The sequence below is a fragment of the Geotrypetes seraphini genome, chromosome 3 (genome assembly GCF_902459505.1).
Source record: "Geotrypetes seraphini chromosome 3, aGeoSer1.1, whole genome shotgun sequence".
Taxonomy (NCBI): domain Eukaryota; kingdom Metazoa; phylum Chordata; class Amphibia; order Gymnophiona; family Dermophiidae; genus Geotrypetes; species Geotrypetes seraphini.
This window is the reverse complement of record NC_047086.1, coordinates 206507584-206534565: the sequence shown is the minus strand read 5'-3', so window position 1 is coordinate 206534565 and position 26982 is coordinate 206507584. Positions and strand designations below refer to the sequence as shown.

At 48.0% G+C, this 26982-nt stretch overlaps 1 protein-coding gene across 5 annotated transcripts in view; it reads right to left on the bottom strand.

The window, feature by feature from the left end:
- The window catches only part of SLC11A2 (solute carrier family 11 member 2), a 194705-nt gene that overhangs the window by 34336 nt on the left and 133387 nt on the right, over positions 1-26982 (bottom strand). For all 5 annotated transcript variants that reach the window (XM_033935870.1, XM_033935868.1, XM_033935871.1 and 2 more), the window contains 4 exons: positions 16498-16584; positions 15344-15463; positions 7388-7537; positions 4201-4274 (listed from right to left, as the gene is read on the bottom strand). In XM_033935870.1, coding sequence (XP_033791761.1) covers positions 4201-4274; positions 7388-7537; positions 15344-15463; positions 16498-16584 — 431 coding nt within the window. The remainder of the gene's footprint in view (positions 1-4200; positions 4275-7387; positions 7538-15343; positions 15464-16497; positions 16585-26982) is intronic.

Here is a 26982-nt window from a genome sequence, read left to right as displayed (position 1 = left end):
AAGACACCCGACCGATTGAAGCGTTCCGCCATCTCCCTCCCTCCACCTCACCTTAACATAGAAACATAGAAGATGACGGCAGAAAAGGGCTACAGCCCATCAAGTCTGACCACTCTGCTTACCCACCCCCTGTCTATGCCCTAATGACCCAATTTCCTTATCTTGACCCTTGTAGGGATCCCACATGGGTATCCCATTTATTCTTAAAGTCTGGCATGCTGTCTGCCTCGATCACATGCACTGGAAGCTTGTTCCAATGATCAACCACTCTCTCTGTGAAGAAATACTTTCTGGTGTCGCCATGAAATTTTCCGCCCCTGAGTTTGAGCGGGTGCCCTCTTGTGGCCCTTGAGAAAGAAAATATCATCTTCCACTTCGACACGTCCCGAGAGGTACTTAAATGTTTAGATCATGTCTCCCCTCTCCCTACGTTCCTCGAGAGTGTAGAGCTGCAATTTGTTCAGTCTCTCTTCGTATGAGAGACCCTTGAGCCCCGAGATCATCCTGGTGGCCGTCCGCTGAACCGATTCAATTCTGCGTATATCTTTACTGTAATGTGGCCTCCAGAATTGCACACAGTACTCCAGATGAGGTCTCACCATGACCCTGTACAACGGCATTATGACTTCAGGCTTTCGGCTGACAAAACTTCTATTCTGCTTTGCCTTAGATGAAACCTTCTCCACTTGATTGGCAGTTTTCACGTCTGCACTGATGATTACTCCTAAATCTCGTTCTGCTGAAGTCCTAGTTAAAGTTTCTCAGTTCAAAAAAGTACGTCCTGCATGGATTTCCGCTTCTGAGGTGTGTGACCTTACATTTCTTAGCATTGAAGCCTAGCTGCCAGGTTGAGGACCAACTTTCCAATGTAAGCAGGTCCTGCGCCATATAATTCTGTAAACTGCATTCACTTACTATATTACATAGTTTGGCGTCATCGGCGAATAGTGTTATTTTACCTTGAAGCCCTTGAGTCAGAGGATCCCCTATGAATATGTTGAAATGAAGTGGACCCAGGACTGAGCCCTGCGGCACTCCACTGGTCACCTCCGATGTTTTAGAGAGAGTACCATTAACCACCACCCTCTGAAGTCTGCCACTCAGCCAATCATTGACCCATGGAGTTAGTGTCTCTCCTAACCCCATAGATTCCATCTTGCTTAGCAGCCTGCGGTGTGGGACACTGTCAAAAGCTTTACTGAAGTCCAGGTACACGACGTCCAAAGACTCTCCCAAGTCCAACTTTCTTGTTACCCAGTCAAAGAAGCTGATGAGATTGGATTGGCAGGACCTACCCTTGGTGAAGATTCCCTTCATTCAAGATCGTGTCCAATTTGCTTTTAATTAGTGTTTCCATGAGTTTGCACACTATTGATTCGAGACTCACCGGTCTATAATTCGCAGCCTCTGCCCTGCAACCCTTTTTATGCAGAGGAACGACATTAGCTAATTTCCAGTCCAGGGGAACTTTCCCCTTACTTAGGGAGAGATTGAATAGCTCAGCCAAAGGTTTCGCCAGGACATCGCTCAATTCTCTGAGCACTCTTGGGTGGAAATTGTCTGGTCCCATGGCTTTGTTCACCTTGAGTCTTGCCAGTTCACTGTGAACTTCACCTGGTGTGAACTCAAATTCTGAAACGGGTCTTCTGTGCTTTGTGTTGCCTTCAACTGCGGACTGAGCAGAAGTATTCCATTCAGTAGTTCGGCTTTATCGGAATCTGCTTCCACGTAACTTCCATCCGGTCTTCTAAGGCGTACTATCCCGCCTGTGTTCCTTTTTCTCTCACTAATATACCTGAAGAAGGATTTGTCCCCCTTTTTAAATGTTTTTTGCCAGAATTTCTTCCACTCGAAGTTTTGCCTCCCTAACTGCCATTTTGACCTCTGTAGACCTGGTCCTATATTCTACCTTTGCCTCTCTTTTCTCTGTGCGCTTGTAGGAGAGAAACGCTTTTTTCTTCTCCTTAATGAGGTGCGAGATCTCCGCGGTGAACCATTGGCGTTTATTGTTTCTTTGTCATTTATTTACTGATTTTATGAAGCGGCTAGTTGCTTCATGTATGGTTGATTTCAGTGTTAACCACTTAGCTTCTACATCATCGGTCTCCGCTTGGTCCTGCAGCGTCCGATGGACGAAATCTCCCATGCGTGCGAAAGTCTGTGCCCCGGAAATTGAGTACCTTTGTTTTCGTGTTTGATCTAGGGAAGCCTTTCCTAAGGTTGAATCATACTATGTTGTGGTCGCTGGAGGCTAGCGTATCTCCTACTGAGACCTCTGAGACGCTTTCCCCGTTGGTGAGTACCAGGTCGAGGATCGCCTGGGCCCTAGTTGGCTCCGTTACCATTTGTTTGAGACGTGCTCCCTTTATGGAGGTTAAGAGCCTCCTGCTACCGCTGGTTGTCGCTGTAAATGAGTTCCAGTCTGCATCAGGTATGTTGAAGTCTCCTAGCAGTACAGCTTCTCCTCGTATAGTGATATTCTCTATGTCTTCAATTAATTCTGCGTAGATGTAGAGTATGCCGGCTTTCTTTTTCGCCCAGCTGCACGCATTCAAAAAGCCGCGCATGCGCGGCTGCTCATTTGTTCAATATTCTCCTCTGACGCAACCGGAAACAGGAAGTTGTAGGAGAGAAGAAGATTGATCAACTCGAGCAGCCGCGGTGCGCGGTTTTTTGAACACGTGCGGCTGGGCGAAAAATAAAGCCGTCATACTCTACATCAGTGTTTTTCAACCTTTTTACACCCGTGGACCGGCAGAAATAAAAGAATTATTTTGTGGACCGGCAAACTACTAGGACTAAAATTTAAAAACCCCGTTTCCGCCCTATAACCGCAAGCTCGGTCACCTCAGTAACTATAGAAAAATAGACAAATATAGTGCAAAATATAGACAGCAGATATAAATTCTCAAAACTGACACGTTTTGATCACTAAATTGAAAATAAAATCATTTTTCCTACCTTTGCTGTCTGGTGATTGATTTCATGAGTCACTGGTTGCATTTCCTTCTGTCTGTGTATCCTTTCTTTCATTTCTTTCTTTCTGCACTCAGGCCCAAGAATTGTCCCTTTCTATTCCCTCCCATGTCCTTAGTGCCCCTTCCTGTCTTTAGTGCCCCCAGTGCTTCCATCCCATGTCTTTAGTGCCCCCAGTGCCTCTTTCCCTTGCCCTTAGTGCCCCTTCCTGTCTTTAGTGCCTCCAGTGCCTCCTTCCCATGTCTTTAGTGCCCCCAGTGCCTCCTTCCCATGTCTTTAGTGCCCCCAGTGCCTCCTTCCTATGTCCTTAGTGCCCCTTCCTGTTTTTAGTGCCCCCAGTGCCCCCTTCCTATGTCCCTCTCACTGCCTTCCACACTTTGTCTCACCCCCACCCCCGAAGCCTGCCTGCCTGTCTACCTCTGTCCCTCCCTCCCTAGCCAAAGCCAGCCTGCTGCCTCCCTGCCGCTCAAAAAAAAAAAAAGCCTCCTTCCTTTTTCCCTGCTCTTACCGCCATGCTGCAGCTGTTAAAGCCGACAGGAAGTCTTTCCGACGTCAATTCTGAAGTCGGAAAGGACGTTCTGGGCCAGCCAGGCAGCGATTGGGCGGGTGGGGACCGCGCGATCCTTGAATGCCTCACTGCGGAGACAAGTCCATTCACCGTTCCACGGGGCGGTGAATGGCCATGTCCCCGTCCCCGCAGAGACCACTATTTTTTCTTCCCTGTTTCGGCGGGTTACCCGCAGCTACTCGCGGCTAGCCGCAGGTAACAACCACCGTGTCATTCTCTAATTGTAATCCACTATACTATGCCATACTTTGTACTGTTATTTGAATATTTTTACTGTTATAATTGTCTATTGCTTATGTTTGACTTCTTCTTGCTGTACACTTCCTTGAATCCCTTCAAAAAGGCAGTAAATAAGAAGTTTCAATTAGGCAAACATACCCCCTTTTTACAAAACCGCACAAGAGGTTTTTAGCACCAGCGCTCTGCGCTGCTACGACAGTCATAAAGTTCCTATGAGTGTTGGAGCAGCACAGAACATGCAGCATGCCAAATGACACTAAAAACCTCAAGCAAAAGGGGGAGATATATATGTAAAAAGTACCCCCCCTCAAAATCATTGATTGCAGAAGAATTTAAGAATTTTGTGTGAGGAGAGTTGTGGTTGAGTTATATAGTAATAAAAATGCATAGCTTTGCAATATATGCCTCTTACTTACATTCCATTGACAAAGTCATTCATTACTGGCTGTAGACTGGTAAAAGTCAGGATTGGGATCAAAGCGAATGGAAGCTAAATAAGGAAAACAACAAAACAGGAATTAAGTTAAAACATTTTTGTTTTTGTCTTTTTCTCCATTTGACCCCTTTGTCTAAACTTCCTCCTAACCGGAGGGAATGCCCAGGTAGTACTGGAAAGACCTTGATGACCTCCTCATTGGCCAGCAGGGTCCAGTATAGTATTGACAGCCATCTTCATTCCATCCCAGATACTGATGGACAGAGGACTTGTTCACAACTAAGAGCTAGATTCACTAAAACCCCCTTACTTGTCCGATTCTGTTCCGGTCTGTTTCCAAGTCTTGCTGGGCGACCCATTCACTAAAGGCTCCCCATACAAATGACCTAATCGGAAACATGCCCGCAAGTGATCCCATGAATCGCTGAAGACCGATCGCGATGCATGCGCAGACCATCATTGATGACTGTACCTGCGATCTGCGCATGCACCGCTCTCCTGCACCAGCAAGGTCAAAACAAAGGGGGAAGGGTTGGGGAAGTAATGGCAGGCAAAGGCAGCCAGGCCCGATCTTGTTTCCCGACGGGACTCGCTGCAGCCTCTTTTATAAAAGCCGAGGGGTGGGAGGGTGGGGAACTGCCAGACTACGGAACTGAACATGAAACCCGCCCTGACTCTCCTGCTCTCTGCTGCCCTTCCCTGCAATGCGAGCCCGTGGTTTTAAAGCGGAGCTGCACTGTGGAGAAGGGCGGTAGAGAGCAGGAGAATCGAGATGGCATTTTCCACACAGACTCAATGGTTTAGCTGATGGAGAAGCTGGCTTGCTACTTGAACACAGGAGGCAAGCAGGGCGGCAGAGAGTAGAGTTTTTTCAGGGCTGGCATTTCAGCGCGGGAGAGAGCAGGAGCGATGAAAAATTGGAGACGGCCTCCGATGGGCTGAGGTAAAGTCTGCAGAATGTTGATGTTCGCTATGTTCTGAAAAAACACATCAAAATTGATGTGCTGGCTTGGGGGGGGGGGCAACCTGTGTTTTTTGCTGCTGACATGGTTGCTGTTGTCTCTGTCTCCTGGGTTGAGATGTAGATTTTGCAGCAAACCTTCTCTGTTAGGAGGGTTGGTTTGAAGGGACGAGAAGGTGGAGGCTTCTTTTTGGGTTTGACCAGAGTGTCCCATCTGGTCTCATGAGCAGACAACTTCTGAGTAGCCGTGTCCATGGAGGGACCAAAAATAAAATGCTGGAAAGCAGGAAGCTTAGGTTCTGGAAGATATTTCTGGAAAGTAGCAACTTGTTTGACTAAATGCTTAAGGTAAAAGGAGAAATGAAAATTGTAATTGCCAGACCGGTTGGCTAACATAGCATTTTGTTATAGTTATTTACCAAACCGATCCATGGCCTTGCCCTCTCTGCCAGGAGGTACAGAAGCATACATACTAGCCCCCGAGGAATTCTTCAAGGTAGATTCTACCAGGAGAGACTCGTGTGGAAGTTTGGGTTTGTCAAACTCAGGAATAGGTACCACCCTATACAAAGAGTCCAACTTACAAGGGGCCAGAGGGATAGTAAGTGGCGTCTCCAAATTTTTGCAAAATATTTCTCATAAGATATCATGAAGTGAAAGCTTGAGGAGTTCCTTGGGTGGTTGATCATAATCCAAGGCATCCAGAAACTGTTTTTATCTTTTAGAATCAGCTTTCAGAGGGATGGACAAAGTCTCTGACATCTCCCGAAGAAACTTAGAGAAAGATTTCTCAGACAACAGAGGAGCCTCTTGAGAAGAGTGGCGAAGGGATTCATCATCTGAAGAACTTCATCTTCAGACAGGAGAGGATCTTCAGAGTACCCCCCATAGGTTTTTACCTTGAATAGATCGATGCTGAGCACTCGGTGTGGAAGGCTCGAGATGTTTCAATTTCTGTAAGCCTTTCCAGACCGCACTGGCGTCGATTCAGGGGATGTCTGTGTTGAGAACAACTGGTGCCGGCAAGTCATAGGTGTTGGTTCCTTAACCAGAAGTGGCGGCACCGATGGAGACTCCACTGCAGATGCAACCGGTGTCAAGGGCTCAGACCGGACTGGCACCGGGGGAGTCGGTGTCGATGTGGGCAAAAGTTGAGTCGGCACCAGCATTTGGAAATACTCATGCAATTCCTCTCTTAGCAATCATAGATCTGTTGCTTGAGAGTAAGCACCGGTACCGCTGACTTTTTTGCTAGTACCTTCGGTGCGGCTCTACGCTCCGGCAATGAGGAGGCCGATGTCAAGGCACTCACTGAGATCGGAGCGGAACGCTTCTTGGGCCTCTTCGAGGTCGGCAGGACTTGGCTCACTGCTACTTTGACCTGAGGCCCAGAGGGGGTGGGGGAAGGCTTCTTAGCCAGCTTACCCACTGAAGGATGCAACACTGAAGATGGTTCCACTGAAGTCGAAAGTTGCGGTGTCGATTTAGCCGGCGCCGCTGATGTCGAAAGTAGTGTCGAGTCTCCTTCCATTGCGACACCAAAAATAAGCCGCTGTTGAATTAAGATTCTTTAAAGTTCTTTTCTGCAGAGAAACAGCAGGAACAGTTGTCAGGACGGTGCTCTGGCCCCATACACTGGAGACACCAGCGATACGGGTCAGTCACAGAGATGGAGCAAGCACAACGTCCACACTTTTTGAAATCCGTCTGCAGGCAGGACATTGAAGAAAAACGGCCTCTACTAAATCAAAATCGAGGCCAAGGTGGTCGAACAGGCCCCACCGGACGGGAAGGCATTTGCGCAAGTGCAGTTCGGACTATCGCAACTTTTTTAAATGGTCCATACTGAAGCTCCATCAGGGACGTCATCCATACATGAGAATATGCTGCCTGCTTGTCCTGGGATAATGTGGGTTTTCATAACTATTACCCCCCCAAAAAAACAAACAAAAAAAAAAAACAAAGCCCAAAACAAATAAACAACAACCCTCCCCCACAAGAAGCACAGATTTTCATAACTTTTCTGTACCACTGCTTTTGGCACCTTTACACCAAGGGTAAATCTGATGCTGAATACAACTCCTAATCTGGTACCTGTTTGCCTTGTTTCTCCTACTGTTTCACCAAGTATCAAGGTTTCCTCAATCCTACTGGGCTCTATTTATTCCTTTTCAGCAGGATAAAATTACCAATTTAGGATACGCACCTGTAAACTCTGCAATACATTTAGAAAATCATTCATTCCAGTCAGACGTTCCACATCTTGAAAAATAGCAACAAGCAGGGTTGGGGTGATGGCAATGGAGCGGGTCAGGATCACCCGCTTGAAACGTGACCACTTCAGGTTCAGGAATCCCTGTTCAAATGATATTAAAGAAAACATTAGTTTTTGTATTCTTGCCATTGTCATCAAAAGGCATTTAAAAACCTTAAAAAGAGTCTACAGGCTATCCCTGCCAGCCTCCTCTCCCCCATCCACTCCGTCCTAAGTCAGACTAACTTGGAACTAGAAGCATCCAGAAGTGGAAATAAGAGTTGTAATATCACAAAATTATAACAACGTAATTTCTTCAATGTCTTACAAAAGCTGCTGAACAAGGAGCCTTTTGTAAAATATGTGTAATATAGGGGTGTGCACAGGCAGAACAATTAATTTTTTCACAAATTTTTTCTCAATTTTTGGTTTTTTTTTTTTCCATTTCACCCATTCCATCAAACCAAAAAGTCATGTTATTGCTCCGATATTTAATCTCACACTATTACATCAATAAAACACTTCCATAGCAGAAACATCTTTATAAGGAGATTTACAAAAAAAGGTCAAAATTAGCAACATTAAATATTAATATTGGGCACATATAGACTCCCATATCTATACCTTGCCACTTCATTTTTGGTACAATTATTAGACAATACAAAAAAAAGGAATTTTTAATGCTTATGGGATACATTTCTAAACAAAAGATATAGCTATGAGAGCCTACTATGGCTCCCAATATTGCTAATATTTATGTCACTCATTTTAAATGGTAAATTCTCTTTATAAAAATCACATGGAAATGTTTTATTAATATCTTTATGTTTTTGTGGGATCAAAACAATTACATGACTTTTGTGTTTTGTTAAATATGTGCAATTTAAAGGAGAAATTAGGTTCTTATCTGCTAATTTATTTTCTTTTAGCCTCTCCAGACCGGCATAGGAATTCTTACAAGCAGGTGGAGACTGAGACAAAACTTTGGAATAGTACATATCATGTGACTCTTCCCTAATTACCTCAGTCTGCTGAATAGCCAAGCAGAACTAAGAACTATAAACAGAAAAAAACCAGGACTCCGAACAGGAGTATCAACTAATAAACAGGAATGCTATTGGAAAATGCAAAAGAAAAAATGCAAATAGTAAAGGTCCTCACAGCTCACCAGCTGCGCCAACCGAGCCACAGCCACTGTTCTTAGATATCCCCAACCCTAGAAAAATAGTAGAATTCGCAGAAAAAGTATAAACTGCACGCAAGAACAACACGACAATAGACAGGATGGGGTCCTATGCCGGTTTGGAGAGGCTAAAAGAAAGTAAATTAGCAGGTAAGAACCTAATTTCTCCTTCTTTAGCAACTCTCCAGACCGGCATAGGAATTCTTACATGCGGGATGCACCAAAGCAGTCTCCATCCTGGGCGAGACCCCCAAAGGGCCGACACCAGAACATGCTCACCGAACACCACGTCCAGACGCACCTGAACGTCCACACGGTAGTGTCTGACAAAGGAATGGAGAGAATACCAAACTGCAGCCTTACAAATATCCACTGGAGGCACCAGCAAAGACTCAGCCCAAGAAGCTGCCTGACCCCGAGTGGAACGAGCCTTGAGAAATTCCGGAACAGGCTTTTTCTGAAGAAGGTAAGCGGAAGCAATAGTCTCCTTGATCCAGCGTGCAATGGTAGCCTTGGACCTAAGAGCAAAGGACCCAACTGACATCCAACTTGCGCAACTGTTTCTGCTCAGAAGAACCCTCCCGACTACCCAGCACCGGGAGGATCAGAGACTGATTGACAAGAAAAGGAGAAACTACCTTCGGCAGAAAGGAAGGAACAAGTTGCAATATGACCCGCTGCCTAGAAAACTCCAGGAAAGAGACCTACAAGAGAGCCTTCAGCTCCGAAACACGTCTAGCAGAAGTAATAGCCACCAAGACCGCCTTAAGAGTAAAGTCCTTCAATAAGCAGGCACCCAAAGGTTCAAAAGGGGGGCGCTCCAGCCTGGACAGGACCAGATTCAAATCCCAAGAGGCAACAGATGGTCGTATGGGAGGCTTTAGAAATTTGGCCGCCCGCAAGAAGTGAACGACATCAGGAATGGCAGTCAGATGCTGAACCCGTAAAAAGCCACAAAAAGCTGACAAGGCCACAAGCTGAACCCAGAGAAAAGACCAAGCCAGGCCCCTGTCCAGGGCTTGCAAGAACTCTAAGATGTTAGGCAGGAAAGCGCAAAAAGAGACCACTTCCAGCGCCGTACACCACTCCTCAAATATACGCCAAACCTGCACATAAGCCCGGGAAGTGGAAAGTCTCCGGGACCCCAACAGAAAGGAGATCACTTTATCTGAAAACCCCTTCTTACCTAAGCATTCCCTTTCAAGGGCCAAGCCGTAAGACAAAAGGGAGACGGATCAAATATGGGAAGGGGCCCCGAGTCAAAAAATTGGGCGAAGAGGCAGAAGATCCAACACCAGATGCTGCACAGATCCGCATATCAACGGCAGACTGGGCCAACCCGGAGCCACTAGAACCACCAGGCCTGGATGAAGAACAATGCAGAGTAGAACTTTGCCCACTAATGGCCTCGGAGGGAACACATACAACAGCCCTCCGTTGGCCATGGTTGAACCAAAGTATCCAGTCCCTCGGCCTGACTGACTCTGCGACAACTGAAGAAGCGTGGTGTTTTGGCGTTGACATCTTTGGCCATCAGGTCCATGAGGGGCTGAACCAAGACTGCACTATCAAGTGAAAGGCCACGTGGCTTAGACACCACTTTCCGGGAACTAGCACATGACGAACTGAGGAAGTCCGCTTGAACATTCTCCACTCCAGCTATGAGGGAGGCCAAGATGTCCTGAAGATGCGACTCTGCCCAGACCATGAGCAGAACTGCCTCCTGCGCCACCTGAGTGCTCTTGATGCCCCCCTGACGATTGACATAGGCCACCACTGTGGCACTGTCCGACAGAACCCGGATCGACTTGCCCGTCAAGGAGGAGTGGAAGGCTAACAGCACCAGATGGATGGCTCTGGTCTCCAGAACACTGATCGACCAGGACACCTCCTCCGTGGACAAGGTGCCCTGAGCTGAGTGACAGACACTGAGCTCCCCGAGGAGACTGACATCCATGAGAAGCACCGTCCTCTGTGGCTGATTCAAACACGTTCCTTGAACAAAATGGGAGGTCTGAAGCGACCAACGAAGAGTGCAGCGAGCCAAGCCCCATAGAGGTAAGATGATCCAGACGGAGCCTCTGGGGTGACCACCTCCGAAGCAGAGCATACTGAAGAGGATGCATGTGTGCCTGAGCCCACCATACCACATCGAGGGAAGCCGCCATCAACCCCAAGACTTGGAGGAAATCCTGCACCTGAGGACACTGGGACGCCATAAGCAGGCGAATCTGAGATTGCAATTTGCTTGCCCAGCTTCTGGGAGGAAGACCTTCCCCAAGGAGGTATCTAACACAACCCCAAGATACGCCAGAAGCTGTGAGGGGGCCAACCGGCTCTTGGCAAGGTTGACAACCCATCTCAGCAGCTGTAAGAACTCCACCACCCGAGCAATGACCCGAGTGCTCTCCTGGAACGACTTTGCACAAAACAACCAGTCCTCCAGACAGGGATGTACCAAAATGCCCTCTGTCTGCAAGGCTGCCGCGACAACCACCATAACCCTTGGTGAACATCCCTGGAGCCATGGCCAGGGTCGAAGATGAAGCCTCACCGGGGAAATAATCCTCAAAAGAATAAGGAGACTTGGACAAGGCAATGGAAGCCGCCGAGTCCGCAAGGTCTGGAAGCAGGGACCTCGAACAAGTCGGTGGTCTGAAAGAGCTGGAAGGTGTGGATCGAGGCTTAGATGAAGAAGGACGCTCTTTGGAAGAAGAGCTATGCCTGGAGGTATGCCTCGAGGAAGGCCTCGATCAACGATGAGAGTGGTGCTTAAAAGCAGGTCTCGAGGGTCGAGGAGACTTCGCCCCGGAGATGGAAGCAGGCATTGCTACCAGTGAATGGATAGGGCAAGAAGCTGTAGATCGAAGCTCAGGAGGCTTGATGGAGGAATCTCGAAGCACTCCCAAAGACTCTGCTCCTTGTATGGAGTGTGAGGATTCCTGTCGAGGCACTCGCAAAGAATCTACTCCTTGCTTAGAGTGCATAGATGCCAGATCAGACACTCACAAAGACTCTGCTCCCTGTACAGAGTGTGAAGTTTCAGCTCGAGGCATAGGAAGAGGCTCGACTTCACAGGAGTCTGCAGATTGCCCAGGCTGGATTAGAGAAGACAGCTTTGGTCCCATTTTGGTTAGGAACTGAACAAATTGCTGCTCTAATATGGTCTGGAAGGAAGCCGGCAAGGATGGATCCGCGTCTGAAACCGGACCACCTGCTACGGCTATAGGCTCTAAAGTGGCAGTGGAAATGTGCTTAGACTTTTAAGTCTTAGAAAGCTTGAGGACCACTGCTTGAACTTTCTGCTGAGCTATCTGACCTAAGGATTCAGGGGAAGATACAGCGGTCTGATGAGGCTCGAGGTCGGAGTCATGGAAGCAGGAGGACCCTCAGTAGATGGTGGAACCGAGGCCGCTTTCAAAGTCGAGGGTGTGACTGAAGAGTCCATCCCGAAAAGCTTCTCCACTAAAATCCGATGACATTTAAGGGCTTGAGGTTCAAGAGTAGCACAGCGCTTGCATGACTTCGGTTGATAGTCCGGTCCAAGGCACTTGAGGCACCAACAGTGTGGGTCCGTAAAGGAAATCCCACACTGGCACTGGCTACACTTCTGGCCAGGACATAGGAGGAAAAATAGCCGCAGCAAAGTCAAAGCCCGCAGGCTGCGGCCGAGCAGCTTGACCCGCCAGTCGAACGGAGGAAAATAAAACAAAGGGTTTTGTTGATTTTTTTTAAATGGAAAGAAAGAAAAAAACACAGCGATTCATAAAGAAAATAAACACAAACCACAGTGAGAGAAGGCACGAAGAAACAAAGTTAAACGCAGAGAGTCAAAGATGGACCTTTCGGCTCCGCAGAAAACTGAGAACTGAGGAGACTCGCCCTGTGCTGGGCGGGAAGGCACTCACGCATGCGTGGTGCGGCTGACTTGAAATGTCTACGTTTCTACAAGCAAGTCTGCTTGCGAGGCTGTCCGCAACCAGGCTCCGTGGATGATGTCGCCCATATGTGACAATAGGCTGCCTGCTTGTCCTGGGATAATACTTATTACTAGAATAAAAAGTTATTTGCTTTGGAATATACAGTGTAAACCTTGTGTTTTTCCTTCATGATGGATCCCCAGTGAGGTAAAGTAAGTAGCCTTTATTTCATTTGTGTCAAGGACAATTGGTGCCGTGGAGAGGGATCGATCAACTCACGTGTCAATGGTCTCCACACCAGGGGAGCATCAGCTTTAGGTGGCGTCGGTGCCACTATATGCTCAGACTGAACCGGCCCCTGGAAAGTCAGTGTCGACATGAATACAATCTGTGTCAGCACCAGCATGTGAAAATGCACACCCAATTCCTCCCAAAGCAAACTGTCAATTTTTTGCTTGAGGGAGAGCACTGGTACTGCTAGTTTTTCCGCCGGTACCACTGGTGCTGCACTTCGATCCAGTGATGAGGGGGCCAATGTCGAGGCACTCACTGAGATCGGGATCGAGCGCTTATGGGACTTCTTCGAGGTTGGCAGGACTTGACTCACTGCTATTTTGACCTGAGTCCCAGATGGAGTAGGGGAAGGCTTCTTAACCGGTTTACCCACTGATGTTGCGACACTGGAGGTGCATCCCTCGACATCGAGATGCACAGTGTTGTCTTGGTTGGCGCTGCTGTCGTCGGTAGCGATATCGGTTCCCCTTCCATGGCGACACCAAACAGGCATTGTTGTTGAAGGCGGCAATTTTTCAGAGTTCTCTTCTGAAGTGTAGAATGCGTACAGGTCTCGGGATGGTGCTCTGGCCCTAGACACTGGAGATACCAGCGATGTGGGTCTGTCACAGAGATGGGCTGAGCATAGCAACCGCACTTCTTAAATCCCATCAGCGGGCGTGACATCGACAGGAACACCGCCTCAGCTAAATCAAAAACAGAGGCCACTCTCAGTAGTTCTCACTCTCATTAGGAATAGTCTGAAGAGATGATTCGGAAATAAAGAAAAGTATATTAAAGCCTGGGAGGACCTACCTTGGGGCTGAGCTAGAAAGAGGACTGGGGTGAAAGATTTGAGAACCCATCTAAAACTGCAATAGCCGGTTATTTAGTTGAAAATGGTTATAAAGCCCTGCTTAGGTTGTACTATATACCCTTGTCAGATTAAAGGCTATGTTTTTAAGAATTTTAGTGATGTGTGCTGGAGACAATGTAGTTTCTAAATAATCTCTCTCCATATTGGGTGGTATTGCACGATTTCAGGCAGGTGACTTTCACTTTTTAAAGTAAGCTTGCTGAAGTATAGATTCCCAAAAAGGAAGCGATGGTTTGTTAAATAACAGAATATCTGAAGAAACGATGGGTCCAAATTGACTCCTTGGTTAAAAAAAATGCTTTTTCACACTTCTCACACTGGAAACACCGCACTATTAAAAACTATTTTGACTTCCTATCCTTCAGATTATTAGTTCAGTCCCTGGTCTTAAGTACCTTAAACTATTGTAATATTGTTTACCTGGGCTCCTATAACAAAACTATCAAGAGACTTAAGTATTATTCAGAATGCGGCAGTACATCTGATCTTTGGCTTGAAAAAATCTGACCATGTAAGACATTATTATAAAAAATTACATTGGTTACCAGTGGAAGCCAGAATCATCTTTAAAATTTGCCTGTTTACGTTTTAAAACACTGATATTTTGGAGCAGAGCCTATCTCCTAAATCACTTTGATCTTGCAGAAATTAGCAGCCGTACATGTAGAACTTATTTGTTTACTTTTCCAACCTTGAAAAGTTGTATCTATACAAAATTTCTGGATAGGAAACTTATCTTTTCAAGCAGGTAAATGGAATAAATATTTAAGCGATCTTATTCCAAATGCTTATCAATTTTTTAGAAGATCAGAAAAAAAAACTACTTATTTGACAAATTTAGTTAATCTCATAATCTTGCTGATGTATTAATCTAAATACCATATATTTGATGTAACTTCGCTGCGGGTGTACAGTTTTTTTGTTGTGAACCGTTTTGAGCTGTTAAGGTACTGTAGTATACAAAAAATAAAGTTATTATTATTATTAGATTATTCTTGGAATTACAGCTGCTATACTGGTAATAGAAGCCTGGTAAAGATGACCCCAGGCTTCCACCCTATCTGCAAAGAAACAGTTTATAGTACACATATCACACATACATAAAACTGAGTTCGACAGTCTTATGCATAAACCATTTTCAGAAATATGGTCTTTATTTCCTCAGATGTGTAGAATCATAACTGCCAGCTGGAAAGTGTTTGAATAAAGACTGAATTTATAGGCACCAAAGGCAGTGGTTACTAAAAGAAGCTGCGATACCAGGAAGGTGAGGGAAAGAATAGAAAATGGGGAACTGGGGTTAATTCAAATGATAACCAATACGTTCTACTACAAAAATGGAGTTTATGTTAAGATCTATTGTATTTCTTGAGCTTAAGTTATGAGATTATGCTGGGTATAAGGGTATGGTTTATAATAGTAATAATTTATATAAAAATTACAAATAAAAAAAATTTCTGATTTGCTCATGACATCAAAATATATTGACAACTGCTTTCATTCATGAATCAGTAAATGTTTCCAGGTTGCCACCTGATGGCCAAGATAACCTTTGCTAAACCAATGCAGGTAAGATGAATTCTCAGAAATATACCTCCTTGCTCCTTCCCTCTCCCCCCCCCAAGCAAACATTCATTCTTTAAAAAGAAACATACCTCCATTACAAATTGGCCAGAGTAGGTTCCTGTCATTGTTGAACTCTGCCCAGCTGCAAGAATGCCAACAGCCCAAATGTAGAGAGCAGCAGGACCAAAGTAACACCCAAGGACAACACCCTAATGCACAAGAGGAAGCAGCACATGAGAAGACGATTGGGTAGAAGTTATTAGTATAAGCAGCTTCTCAAAAGGGATTTTATAGGTAATGTCTTAAAGCTTCAGTGCATTTCAAAGTGTTCTTAGTATAATTTTGCTAAATAAAATTAATACTTAATGCTGTGTGCACATGTGCGGGAAGATGTGGTTTCAGTGGTTTTGATCATCTTTCTACTTCTCATAAAGAGTTTTTCTGTTTAGGAAGTTTAGCGATGAAGGTTTGTTTTGATCTCGAAGGGCATAACTCATGAAGATATTTCCCCACGGACAAACCAAACATGGAAGGAAAGCTTCAAAGAATCAAACACCAATGTGCCAAATCTAAACATAAAAATATACTTGACTTAAAATTGGGTTTAGTAGCTAAAAGGTTAAAGAAACAGGCTGAGAACCAGGGGAGCCCAGCTCAAACCCTTGAGATCTTGGGCAAGTCATAAAGTTACATGATAATTCTTTTAAAAAAATAGGAAAACAAGTTTTCACTCAACGAATAGCTGGGCTCTGGAACTCATTGCCAGCAGGTGTGGTAACAGCAGTTAATGTATCTTGGTTGGTTGGTTGTTGTTTTTTAAAAAAAAAGCTTTGGACAAGTTCCTAGAGGAAAGGTCTATGATCTGCTATATGGGGAAAGCTACTACTTTTCCACAGGATTCTTAGCATGGAATCTTGCTTCTCTTTGGGATCCAGCCAGGTACTTGTGACCTGGACTGGCCACTGTTGGAAGCAGGATATTGGGTCAATTTAGCAACTTAGATTTTGAGCTCATCCAGCTCTCCAGATGGTATATAAGAAATTATAACAACAAAATTAATTAGCACTGTATAAATGAACTTATATAATTCTTGGGCCTTCCAATCCCCATCTCCCTGCATAAGTATGGGTTCAGACGTTTCCCATTCCTCTTACAATTCTCTACTCTGTAATTATTAGCTAAAGGAATACATTACAAATCACAGTAAAGATGGACGAAGCTCAAGCACTTTACAAAGACTCACCCCTTTATAAATATCCACTTCCAGTGTTTCATTATTGTTTGGAAACAGCTTAGAATGTGGACTGCTGCTATTCTTGCAAACCTCATACTAGAAAGGAAAATGTGTTTTTAAATATATAAATTTTCTTTTTGTGACAAAACAAGGTGCATAAACAGTATATACAAACAGAATTCATACATATAGTGCTCTGAATATTTGTGACCCCAAGTTTTTATCATCATAACTTTTTTTAAATAGTCTTGTAAGGTAACAAAAGAGTATATATTAAACAATATTGTGCCTTAAGAAATCCAGAAATGTACAAGAGCTGAACTTGTGCTGCTCTGTTAGTTTCCTTCATTTTCAAGGAAAGGTAATGAGATATGAGAAATCATTTACTAACATTTAATATGCACTAAGGGGGCTCTAAATGGAAAGAGAAAAACATCCAAAAACTGGCCTAAGTCGGCACTTGGACAAACATTGTCAAAATACGTCCAAGTGCCAATAATGAAAATAGGTTTTGGACGTATTTCTAAACAACCTAGGCCTTCATAGTGCCGCTGAACAACCAAAGCTAAACAGGGCGTTTCAGGAGTGTCGTCGAGGGTGGGAGTTGGGCGGGACGTGGGCTGGCTTAGACTTAGTTGTACAGCATGTATAACCAAAAGTTATACAGCTCAGCATAGACGAAACTTGGACGTTGTGACTTAGACCATTTAAAACATGGTCTAAGTCACAAAAACCCACCTAAAGTCACCAGATAAGCACTGCAAACACATAATACAGACCCCCACACGCTACCCCAGTGATCACTGAACCTCCCCCCCGACCCCATAAAAATCATAATCACACCTTTAAAATTCAGCCTCCAGACCATCATCACCTGGCAGCCTGGCATAGGAAAGCCTAGTCGTCCAGCACAGAGGCAGCTTAAGTCATCTTGGGGGTGGGTTAGGGCCCATGGAGAGGAGGACCCATGCCCATAAGCCCCTGTAATCACTGCATTGATACTGAAACATGTGCACTCCCTTATACACTCCCAAAATCCTTTTGTACTGCCATATAAGTGGCTCCTGCAGCCATAAGGGCTATTGGGGTGGTAGATAAGTGGGTCTAAGGGATTCTGGAGGTGGTTTGGGGGGCTCACCATGACCTATAAGGGAGCTGTAGTGAGATGATGACATGGCACCCTTTTTGTGAAGTTCACAGCAGTGCCCTGTAAGGTACCCTACTATTTAGGTGCCATGTCTGGGTGTTCAGTCCATCACTTTGCAGACCCCTCCCACGTCCAACAGGGCTTGTTCTAGGTGATTTTGACTTGGGACGAAAAGTTGGACAAAAATATGGTATAAAGATGGACGATTTAGCGACTTGGACGATCAGATCAGCAGGATGTATAGTTAGACGATTTTTGAAACAAAAACAATTTTGGACATATTTTTCGAAAATGTGTCCTAGGCTGTTTTTTTTACTTTGGATAATTTACGACTTAGACGAAAATAGACTTACACTTTCCTTTTGATTATACCCCTCCACAGCTTTTAAATGTCCATTAGCAAATAACCCCCTCAGTAATAAGATTGACCCACAAACATTTTTTATATCTGAAAGCAAAGCAATACAGGTCATACAGATACATCAGAAAATTTTGATTCTAGTGTGGGAGTGATTTTCTCTAAAAATATCCTTCAAATGTGAAAGATATTTTCAAGACCCTACATGCTCTGGTCAGGATTAAGGTTTAGGCAAACTAAGCATATGCCTAGAGCCCAAAGTTAAAAGAAGGAAGAAGGGCAAGGTGTCCTGTCAGTTATTTGAGGACAAACAGGCAGCATATTCTCACATGTAGGTGACATCATCCATGGATCCCAGCATGGACAATGCAAAAGTCTCAATACTGCACGTTCCACACATGTGTTGGTGCCTTCCTGCCTGATGTCAGCTTGTGGGACCTTCTGTTCTCTGTTTTCCGCGGAGCTGAGAAGCTATTAGAGTTTCTCTGTGCGTCATACTTTTACATTTTTGTGCCTTCTCATTCCTTTATTACCCTTATTTTTGTCATATTTTTCTATTTTATTTCTTTAACTACCATCTGGCTTTAAAAATGTTGATTTTTCTACTGAGTTTTTTATTCAGACTTTCAGACACTTTGCAGACTTTTTTCAGGCCAGGAGCATTGAGTCTTATATAGCTTGCCACATACTTGACCTCCCTGGACTATAAAGTCCTTTGACCTTGCTTCAGCGGTTTTTCCTTCAATGTCAAAGGCTCCTAGCAATTTCAAATGGTGCACTCAGTGCCAAAGGATCATTTCAAGTACAGACCTGCATAACTGATGTGACCAGTGCCTGAACACCGAGACATTTCCAGTCCGCTCTGCTCTAAATTGCAGAAGAGGTTGCTTAAAGCCAGGAAGTTGAAGTACAAAAAACTTTTTGGGTCAACTTCATCTGCATCGAGAATGGCTGGAGACTTTGATGCTGAAGCTCAACATTCTACATTGACACTGGTACCAACGCCATCGACTTCTTCATTGGTGTTGCCAGCCTCGGAGGAAGCTCACAAGAAAGCTAAGAAGCAGAAATGCCTTTCCCCCTCCAAGCATGCTTCGGCATCATCTCAAGCATTGTCACCATCGACTTATTCCAAGTGTCAGCATACCAATACTAGATCTCCTCTACAGTTGGGTGTCTTCTCCGAGGTGTGCCTCGACATCAAGGTGCCCGACATCTCAATATCACAATGTCAAAGATCTGCATCAAGGTCCGTGTCGTCATCGAAGGAACACAGTTCATAATCCCCTTCTCGATGCTCTTATCCACGTTCATCATGACATACACATTGATGATCATCTCAGCGCTCACCTCAATGCTCATCATATTGATTTTCTTGACGCTCTCACCATCAATCTCATTCTACAAGGCCTGTTATCATGGACAATGACTTGTCTATGCACTTATCTACTGACTATCTAGAGCTATCAGCAGATGAGTCTTATGGGATATCTTTGGATCCATCTCCACCACTGCCTTGTAGAAGGTCACCTCCAGAAAATCTGTCCGTTACAAAGTTTATACGACAGATGGGGCAAGCATGCCCAATAAACATGGAATCTAAGACAGAGCCCCAAGCAGAGCTTATGTATGCCCTCGACTAAAAGGAGTTGCCCTAAGACTGCATTAAGGTTCCTCTGCACAACCTCATGAAGGAGGCCTTATTTAAGAACTTGGAATCTCCACTTTCCATCCCAGTGGCTCCACACAAGATGGACACTATTGGATACAATCTTGTCCTGGTTTTGACTGACCACAACTGCAACACCAGTCTTTGGTTAGAGTTTGCTTTGAAAAAAAGCAAACAGTACCAGAACTCCCTCCTGGGAGAGAAAGATAAAGTTCTAGATAAAATTTGGCCGCAGAGTGTTTCAAGGCTCTATGCTAGCCAACAGAATATTAAACTATAACTTTTACATGACTTTCTACATGAAGTCTCTCATCCAAAAGATGTCCCTGCATGATAAATACATACCATCAGAAGATCTACCTTTTTTCAACATCTAACACATGATCTTTTAGAGACCAAAAAGTACATGGTACGCTCTACATTTAACACATTTGGAATTACATCTCAAACTGCTGCAGTCTCAATCGCCATGCGAAGACAGGCATAGCTAAGAATCTCAGATTTGAACACTAATGTTCAAGACCGTCTCTCTAATATTTCCTGTGCATATGATGATTAATTTGGAGATCATATAGAGCAGTGTTCTTCAACTGCCGGTCCATGGACCGGTGCAGGTCTTCAGAAATTTCCTTCCGGTCCGCAGGGCCGGCACGTGCATCGGGCACCAGACAGTGCTCTTCAGACACCAGTCCATGTTGCGATCGATGCAGCATTGTCTTTGGACCAGCTCCCTCTTCCTCAGTACTGCAGTGCACAAAGCTGTGGGCAGAGGCTCCTACGCGCATCCTGCGTCCGAACTGGAAGCCTTCTCTCTGACGTTGCAATGTCAGAGGGAAGGCTTCCAGATGAGGCATGGGACGTGCAAGGAGCTGCTGCCCACGGCTTTGTGCACTGCAGCACTGAGGAAGAGGGAGCTGGCCCAAAGACAACACCAGGGGGAAGGCCAGAAGGCAAGGCACAGCATGGAGGGAGGGAGACAACAACGGTAGGTGGAATTATTTTATTTTAGTGATTGATTTACATCTACTATCTGTTCAGGAAGAAATGCATTTGTTTCTTTTCCTCTGGGATTCTACTGCATGCAGAGTCTTGCACCTTAGGATTTGCTTGTATATATAGCACAGTTACTTACCGTAACAGGTGTTATCCAGGGACAGCAGGCAGATATTCTCACATGTGGGTGACGTCATCTACGGAGCCCCAACGCGGACAGCTTTTCAAGCAACCTTGATTGAAGTTTCAAGCTTGCTATGCTGCACCACGCATGTGCATGCCTTCTTGCCCACTAGAGGGCGCATCCCCACCTCGTGGTCCTCAGTTCCATAGCCAGCAAAGAAGCCATCCCCGGGGAGGAGGGTGGGTTGTGAGAATATCTGCCTGCTGTCCCTGGATAACACCTGTTACGGTAAGTAACTGTCAAGCAGGACAAGCAGGCAGCATATTCTCACATGTGGGTGACCTCCAAGCCAACCAAAAAAGGGCAGGTGGGAGGAAGGCAATTTAGGAAAACAGGTTACGCAAAACCGACTGGCCAAAACGGCCGTCGCTCCTGGATAAAGTATCCAGACAGTAGTGGGAGGTGAAAGTATGAACCGAAGGCCAAGTGGCAGCCTTACAGATGTCCTCAACAGGTGTAGACCGGAGGAAAGCCACAGAAGCTGCCATAGCCCGGACCTTATGCCCCGTGACTCGACCATGGAGCGTGAGACCAGCCTGAGCGTAGCAAAAAGAAATACAAGCAGCCAACCAGTTGGACAATGTGCGCTTGGAAACAGGACGTCCCAACCGATTAGGGTCGAAGGACAAAAACAATTGAGGAACTCTCCGATGAGACTTATTGCGTTGAAGATAAAAAGCCAACGCCCTCTTACAGTCAAGCGTGTGAAGCGCCATCTCGCCAGGATGAGAGTGGGGCTTCGGAAAAAACACCGGAAGAACAATGGACTGATTGAGGTGGAAATCAGACACAACCTTAGGTAAAAATTTAGGATGGGTGCGAAGAACCACCTTGTCATGATGGAACACAGTAAAAGGCGGGTCCGCAACCAAAGCCTGCAGCTCACTAATCCGACGAGCGGACGTGAGCGCAAGCAGAAAGATCACCTTCCAAGTGAGAAACTTAAGATGAGATTTGTCAATAGGCTCGAAAGGAGGCTTCATCATTTGAGCCAAAACCACATTAAGATCCCAAACCACAGAAGGAGGTTTCAGAGGAGGATGAACATTCAAAAGACCCCTCATGAAACGAGTAACCAGAGGATGAAGGGAGAGAGACCTACCCTCAAGATGCCGATGGAAAGCAGCAATAGCACTGAGATGCACCCGAATGGAAGTCGTCTTCAGCCCAGACTGAGACAAATGAAGTAAATATTCCAGGACCGAAGCCACTGGAACTGAGCTCGGATCCGGATGGTGCGAGGAACACCAGGATGAAAATCTGGTCCACTTCTGGGAATAGCAAAGCCGAGTCGAGACCTTGCGCGAGGCTTCCAAAACCTCCCTTACAGACTGAGAAACAGGAACCGAAGTCAAGGGGAAAGGAACCAAGCCGTCAGATGTAAGGACTGAAGATTGGGATGCAACAGCGAACCCCCGACTCTGAGACAGCAGAGAGGGAAAAACCGTCAGAAGCAGAGGCTCCCTGACACTGAGTTGAAGGAGCAGGGAGAACCAATGTTGACGAGGCCAACGAGGCGCAATGAGAATCATAGTGGCTCTGGTCGATTTGAGATGTACCAACGTCCTCAAGATCAGAGGGAAAGGAGGAAACGCATAAAGGAACCTCCCTCCCCAGTCGAGAAGAAAGGCATCGGCCTCGAGACGGTCCGGGGAGTACATCCGAGAACAATAAAGAGGCAGTTTGCGAGTCTCTGGAGAGGCAAACAGATCCACCTGAGGTGTCCCCCAGCGGTCGAAGACCTCCTGCAGAACTCGGGAGTTGAGCGACCACTCGTGCGGCTGGAGAAGACGACTGAGTTTGTCGGCCAGACAGTTTCTCTCCCCCTGAATGTAAACCGCCTGAAGGAAGATGTTCTGAGAGACCGCCCACTCCCAAAGGCGCAGGGCCTCCCGGCACAGGGACCAAGAGCCCGTCCCCCCTTGCTTGTTCACATAGTACATCGCCACCTGGTTGTCCGTCCGCACCAGGACTATCTGATCGCGTAGCAGATGGCAGAAAGCTCGAGCAGCCAGAAAAATGGCACGAAGCTCCAAGACATTGATGTGACAAAGACGGTCCTCCGCCGACCATAGGCCTTGAGTCCGTAGACCGTCGAGATGAGCCCCCCACGCGTACTCCGAAGAGTCTGTGGTCAGGACCTTGCGATGCGGAGGGATGAGAAAGAGCAAACCCCCGGAAAGATTGGAAGAGTTGGTCCACCAACGGAGCGAGCGTCTCAAGGAAGGAGTCACTGTCACAGGGCAGGAGACCGGGTCCCGGTCCTGACGCCACTGGGAGGCCAAGGACCACTGAGGAATCCGCAGGTGCAAGCGAACAAACGGCGTGACATGAACCGTCGACGCCATGTGGCCCAGCAGAATCATCAGACACTGCGCTGATACTGAGGGCAGCAGCGAAATCTGGCGACTGAGTCGAAGCAGGGCCTCCAGCCGCGGAGGAGGGAGGAACGAACGGAGGCGAACCGTGTCCAGCACGGCCCCGATAAATTGAAGGGATTGAGCAGGGCACAATTGGGACTTGGGGAAGTTGACTTCGAACCCCAGACGTTGAAGGAAGATGATAGTCTGTCGGGACGCTAAGATAACCCCCTCTCTGGAAGGAGCCTTGATCAGCCAATCGTCCAGATAGGGAAAGACCTGCAGACCCTGGGAACGCAGGGCCGCCGCGGCTACCACCATACACTTCGTGAAGGCTCGAGGAGACGAAGCCAAGCCAAAGGGGAGGACCCGGTATTGAAGGTGCAACTCCCCCACCTGGAATCGTAAAAACTTGCGGAAGGCAGGATGCACCGGAACATGAGTATAAGCTTCCTTCAGGTCCAGGGAGCACATCCAGTCCCCTTCCTCCAACAATGGATACAGGACCGGAAGCGATAGCATCCGGAACTTCTCCTGGACAAGGAACTTGTTGAGCCTCCGGAGGTCCAAAATGGGGCGCAAGTCCCCTGTTTTTTTCGGGACCAAAAAATAACGGGAGTAAAACCCCTGTCCCCGCCGGTCAGGGGGTACCGGCTCCACAGCCCGAAGACTCAACAAGGCCCTGGCTTCCGAGAGGAGAAGGGGAAGTTGCGTCCGGTTGGAAGGACACGCGCCGGGCGGACTGTCCGGAGGAACATCCCTGAAGTTGAGGGAGTAACCCTCCGAGATGACTCGGAGAACCCAGGCATCGGTGGTGATGAGAGTCCAGGCGGGGTAGAAAGCCCGCAACCGACCCCCGACTGGGAGCGGGGTCGACGAAAGTGCGGAGGGGGCCCGCCCCCATCCGCTCAGAGTGTCAAAAAGACGGCGCAGACTTAGACGCCCCTTGTGTCTGAGGCTTCTGTTGGTGAGCTCTGGCCTGCTGAGGAGGAAGCCTGGGTGGAGGCCGGGAGAACGCCAGCGTAGACTTCTGCGGATAACGCCGCGGTGGAGGGCGATACGGCTTCGGAGTCGACGCTTTCGCCTTGGGGCGCACAAGGGAGGCGAAGGAGCGCTCATGTTCGGAGAGACGTTTAGTAGCCGCCTCCAGAGACTCGTCAAAGAGCTCCAAGCCCACACAGGGCAGATTTGCCAGGCGCTCCTGCAGATTTGGGTCCATGGCGTCGTAGATGGCATGGAACAGAAAGAGGCGCAGCTGGGAAAAATTGTCCATGAGCTTGCCAAAGTCCCCCTTGTGCGAGTCGGGCATGACCCCGTGATAACGGGGCATGGACTTGACGAGATGACGCAGGTAGGAAGAGAAGGTAAATGCGTAGTTAAGCACCCTGTTCGCCATCATGGAGTTTTGGTAAAGGCGGCGCCCAAACTTATCGAGGGTACACCCCTCCCGCCCGGGCGGAACCGCCGCGGACACCCGAGAAGGCTGAGATTTTTTCAAGGATGACTCCACCAGCAAAGACTGGTGGGACAATTGAGCCTTCTCAAACCCCTTACAGGGGATCGTGCGGTACTTCGGCTCCATCTTAGAGGGGACCGCCGTGACCGCATAGGGGGAATCCAGATTCCGCAAGGTCTGCTGCAGGATCTTGTTTAAGGGCAGGCGCAGAGATTCCCTCGGAGGAGAGGGTAAATCCTGTTCCTCCAAAAATTCTTTGGAATACTGGGACCCCGATAACAGGTCCAAGTCCAAAGCCTTCCCCATATCCACCACAAACCTCGAAAACGAGGAGGGCCTCGAGGGGGGAGAAGGGGAGCGAGAGGCCCGCGCCGCCGAGAAGGACAGAGAAGCCTCGCGTGAGTAACGGGGCTCACGACCCGTACCAGCCTCCGATCCCCAGGAAGCCGCCCCGAGGGACCGCGTCGGGGTCGGAGACCTCCGAAGCCCCGAGGAGCCCCTCGGGGAAGTCCCTGGGGTACGGGGCACAGAAGCCTTACTCCTCCTCGGGGAGGAACCCCTCGATCCTTTCCCCACCGGGGTACGGAACAGCATCGGATTAGTTAGGCTGAGATCCAATACCCGCAGGGTCTCCGCCTCCCGGGTCGGCGAGGAACTACCGCGCCTCCGAGGCGACCCACGGGGACGCTTGGACTTGCGGGATCGGCGCTTCGCCCGAGGCCGACCCGAGGGCGAAGAACCCCGGGAGGACCCCGTTGAGGACTCGGAAGAGGAAATCCTGCGAACCCGGCGCACCTTGTCCCGAGGACGCACGCTCCGCGCAGGCTGGTCACTAGTCGAGGCCAAGGCCGAGGCAGGCACAACCACGGGGACCGAGGCTGGAGCCGAGGTCGGCTGCAGGTGGGCCAGGGCACAGGACAGCTCCGAGGAGATAAGCGCCCGGAGCATGTCCTGAAATACTGGGATGGCCATCATGGACGGCATGTCCGTGGCCGGCGGGTGCTCCCTCGAGGGTAACCTCGGTCTCGAGTATTCCCGCGGAGCACCCGACTTCGACGCCCGGGGCGGGGCCGAGGATGACCCACCCGCCCCCGTCGAGGAGCCCGAGGACGGCTTCTTCGAGGCCCCTGGAGTAGAGGAAGGAAGTGGAGACTTACCCGGGGCCGACTTCGGCGTCGCAGACACAGGCTTCGAAGTGGAAGGCATCTGCAGCGAGGTCGAGGTTGTCAAGGCCGAGGTCGAGGCCGGGGCGGAAGCCGAGGCCGACGTCGAGGCCATCCCCCGCCGCAGGATCAACAGTAAAGAGTTCGGCCATGCGGGCGCGCCAACGGCGGAGCGCTCGAGGCTGAAAAGTGGAGCACCTAGTGCAAGAGTCCGTCGGGTGATCCGCACCCAGGCAGATAAGGCACCACCGGTGAGGATCAGTGATGGAAAGTAACCGATCGCACCGGGTGCACTTTTTAAAGCCCGTCAGAGGACGGGACATGAACAAAAAACACGGCCGGGAACGACCGAGGTCCCGCAGCCGCGGCTACTGGGAGCCCCCGGAGCCTGGAACAAACACTTTTTTTTTTTTTTTTTTTTGACGAATTCAGCAACACGAACGAATAAAAACAATAAAAGAAGCACAGCGACCGAGAAAAAGAACCCAGCCGCGGTGTCAGAAGGCAAAAAGGCACGGAGCAAAACCTCAACAGGGCTTCTGGCTCCGCGGAAGAAACAGAACTGAGGACCACGAGGTGGGGATGCGCCCTCTAGTGGGCAAGAAGCATGCACATGCATGGTGCAGCATAGCAAGCTTGAAACTTCAATCAAAGTTGCTTGAAAAGCTGTCCGCGTTGGGGCTCCGTAGATGATGTCACCCACATGTGAGAATATGCTGCCTGCTTGTCCTGGGATAATACCGTATTTTTCGCTCCATAAGACTGGGGGGAGGGAGGCTGGGAGCTGCTCTGTCTAATTAAAAATAGGTACCGGGGGAGGGCGGGGGCCTGCCTGCCTGCCGAATTAAAAAAAGGAGGGCAAGGTTGGGCCTACTTGCGGTGAAGCCTGGAGGCCTGCCTGCCTGGGGTGTAGGCCTGGGAGGGGAGGAAACCTGCCTACCAGGGGGGGACTACCTGGGAAGGGGTAGGCCTGCCTGCCTGCCTGCCTGGGGGGTAAGCCTGGGAGGGGGAGGCATGCATGCCTGCCTGCCTGCTGGGGGAGCTACCTGGGAAGGGGGTAGGCCTGCCTGCCTGGGGGGGCTACCTGGGAGGCGGTAGGCCTGCCTGCCTGGGGTCTGCCTGGGAGGGGGTAGGCCTGCCTGCCTGAGGGGTAAGCCTAGGAGG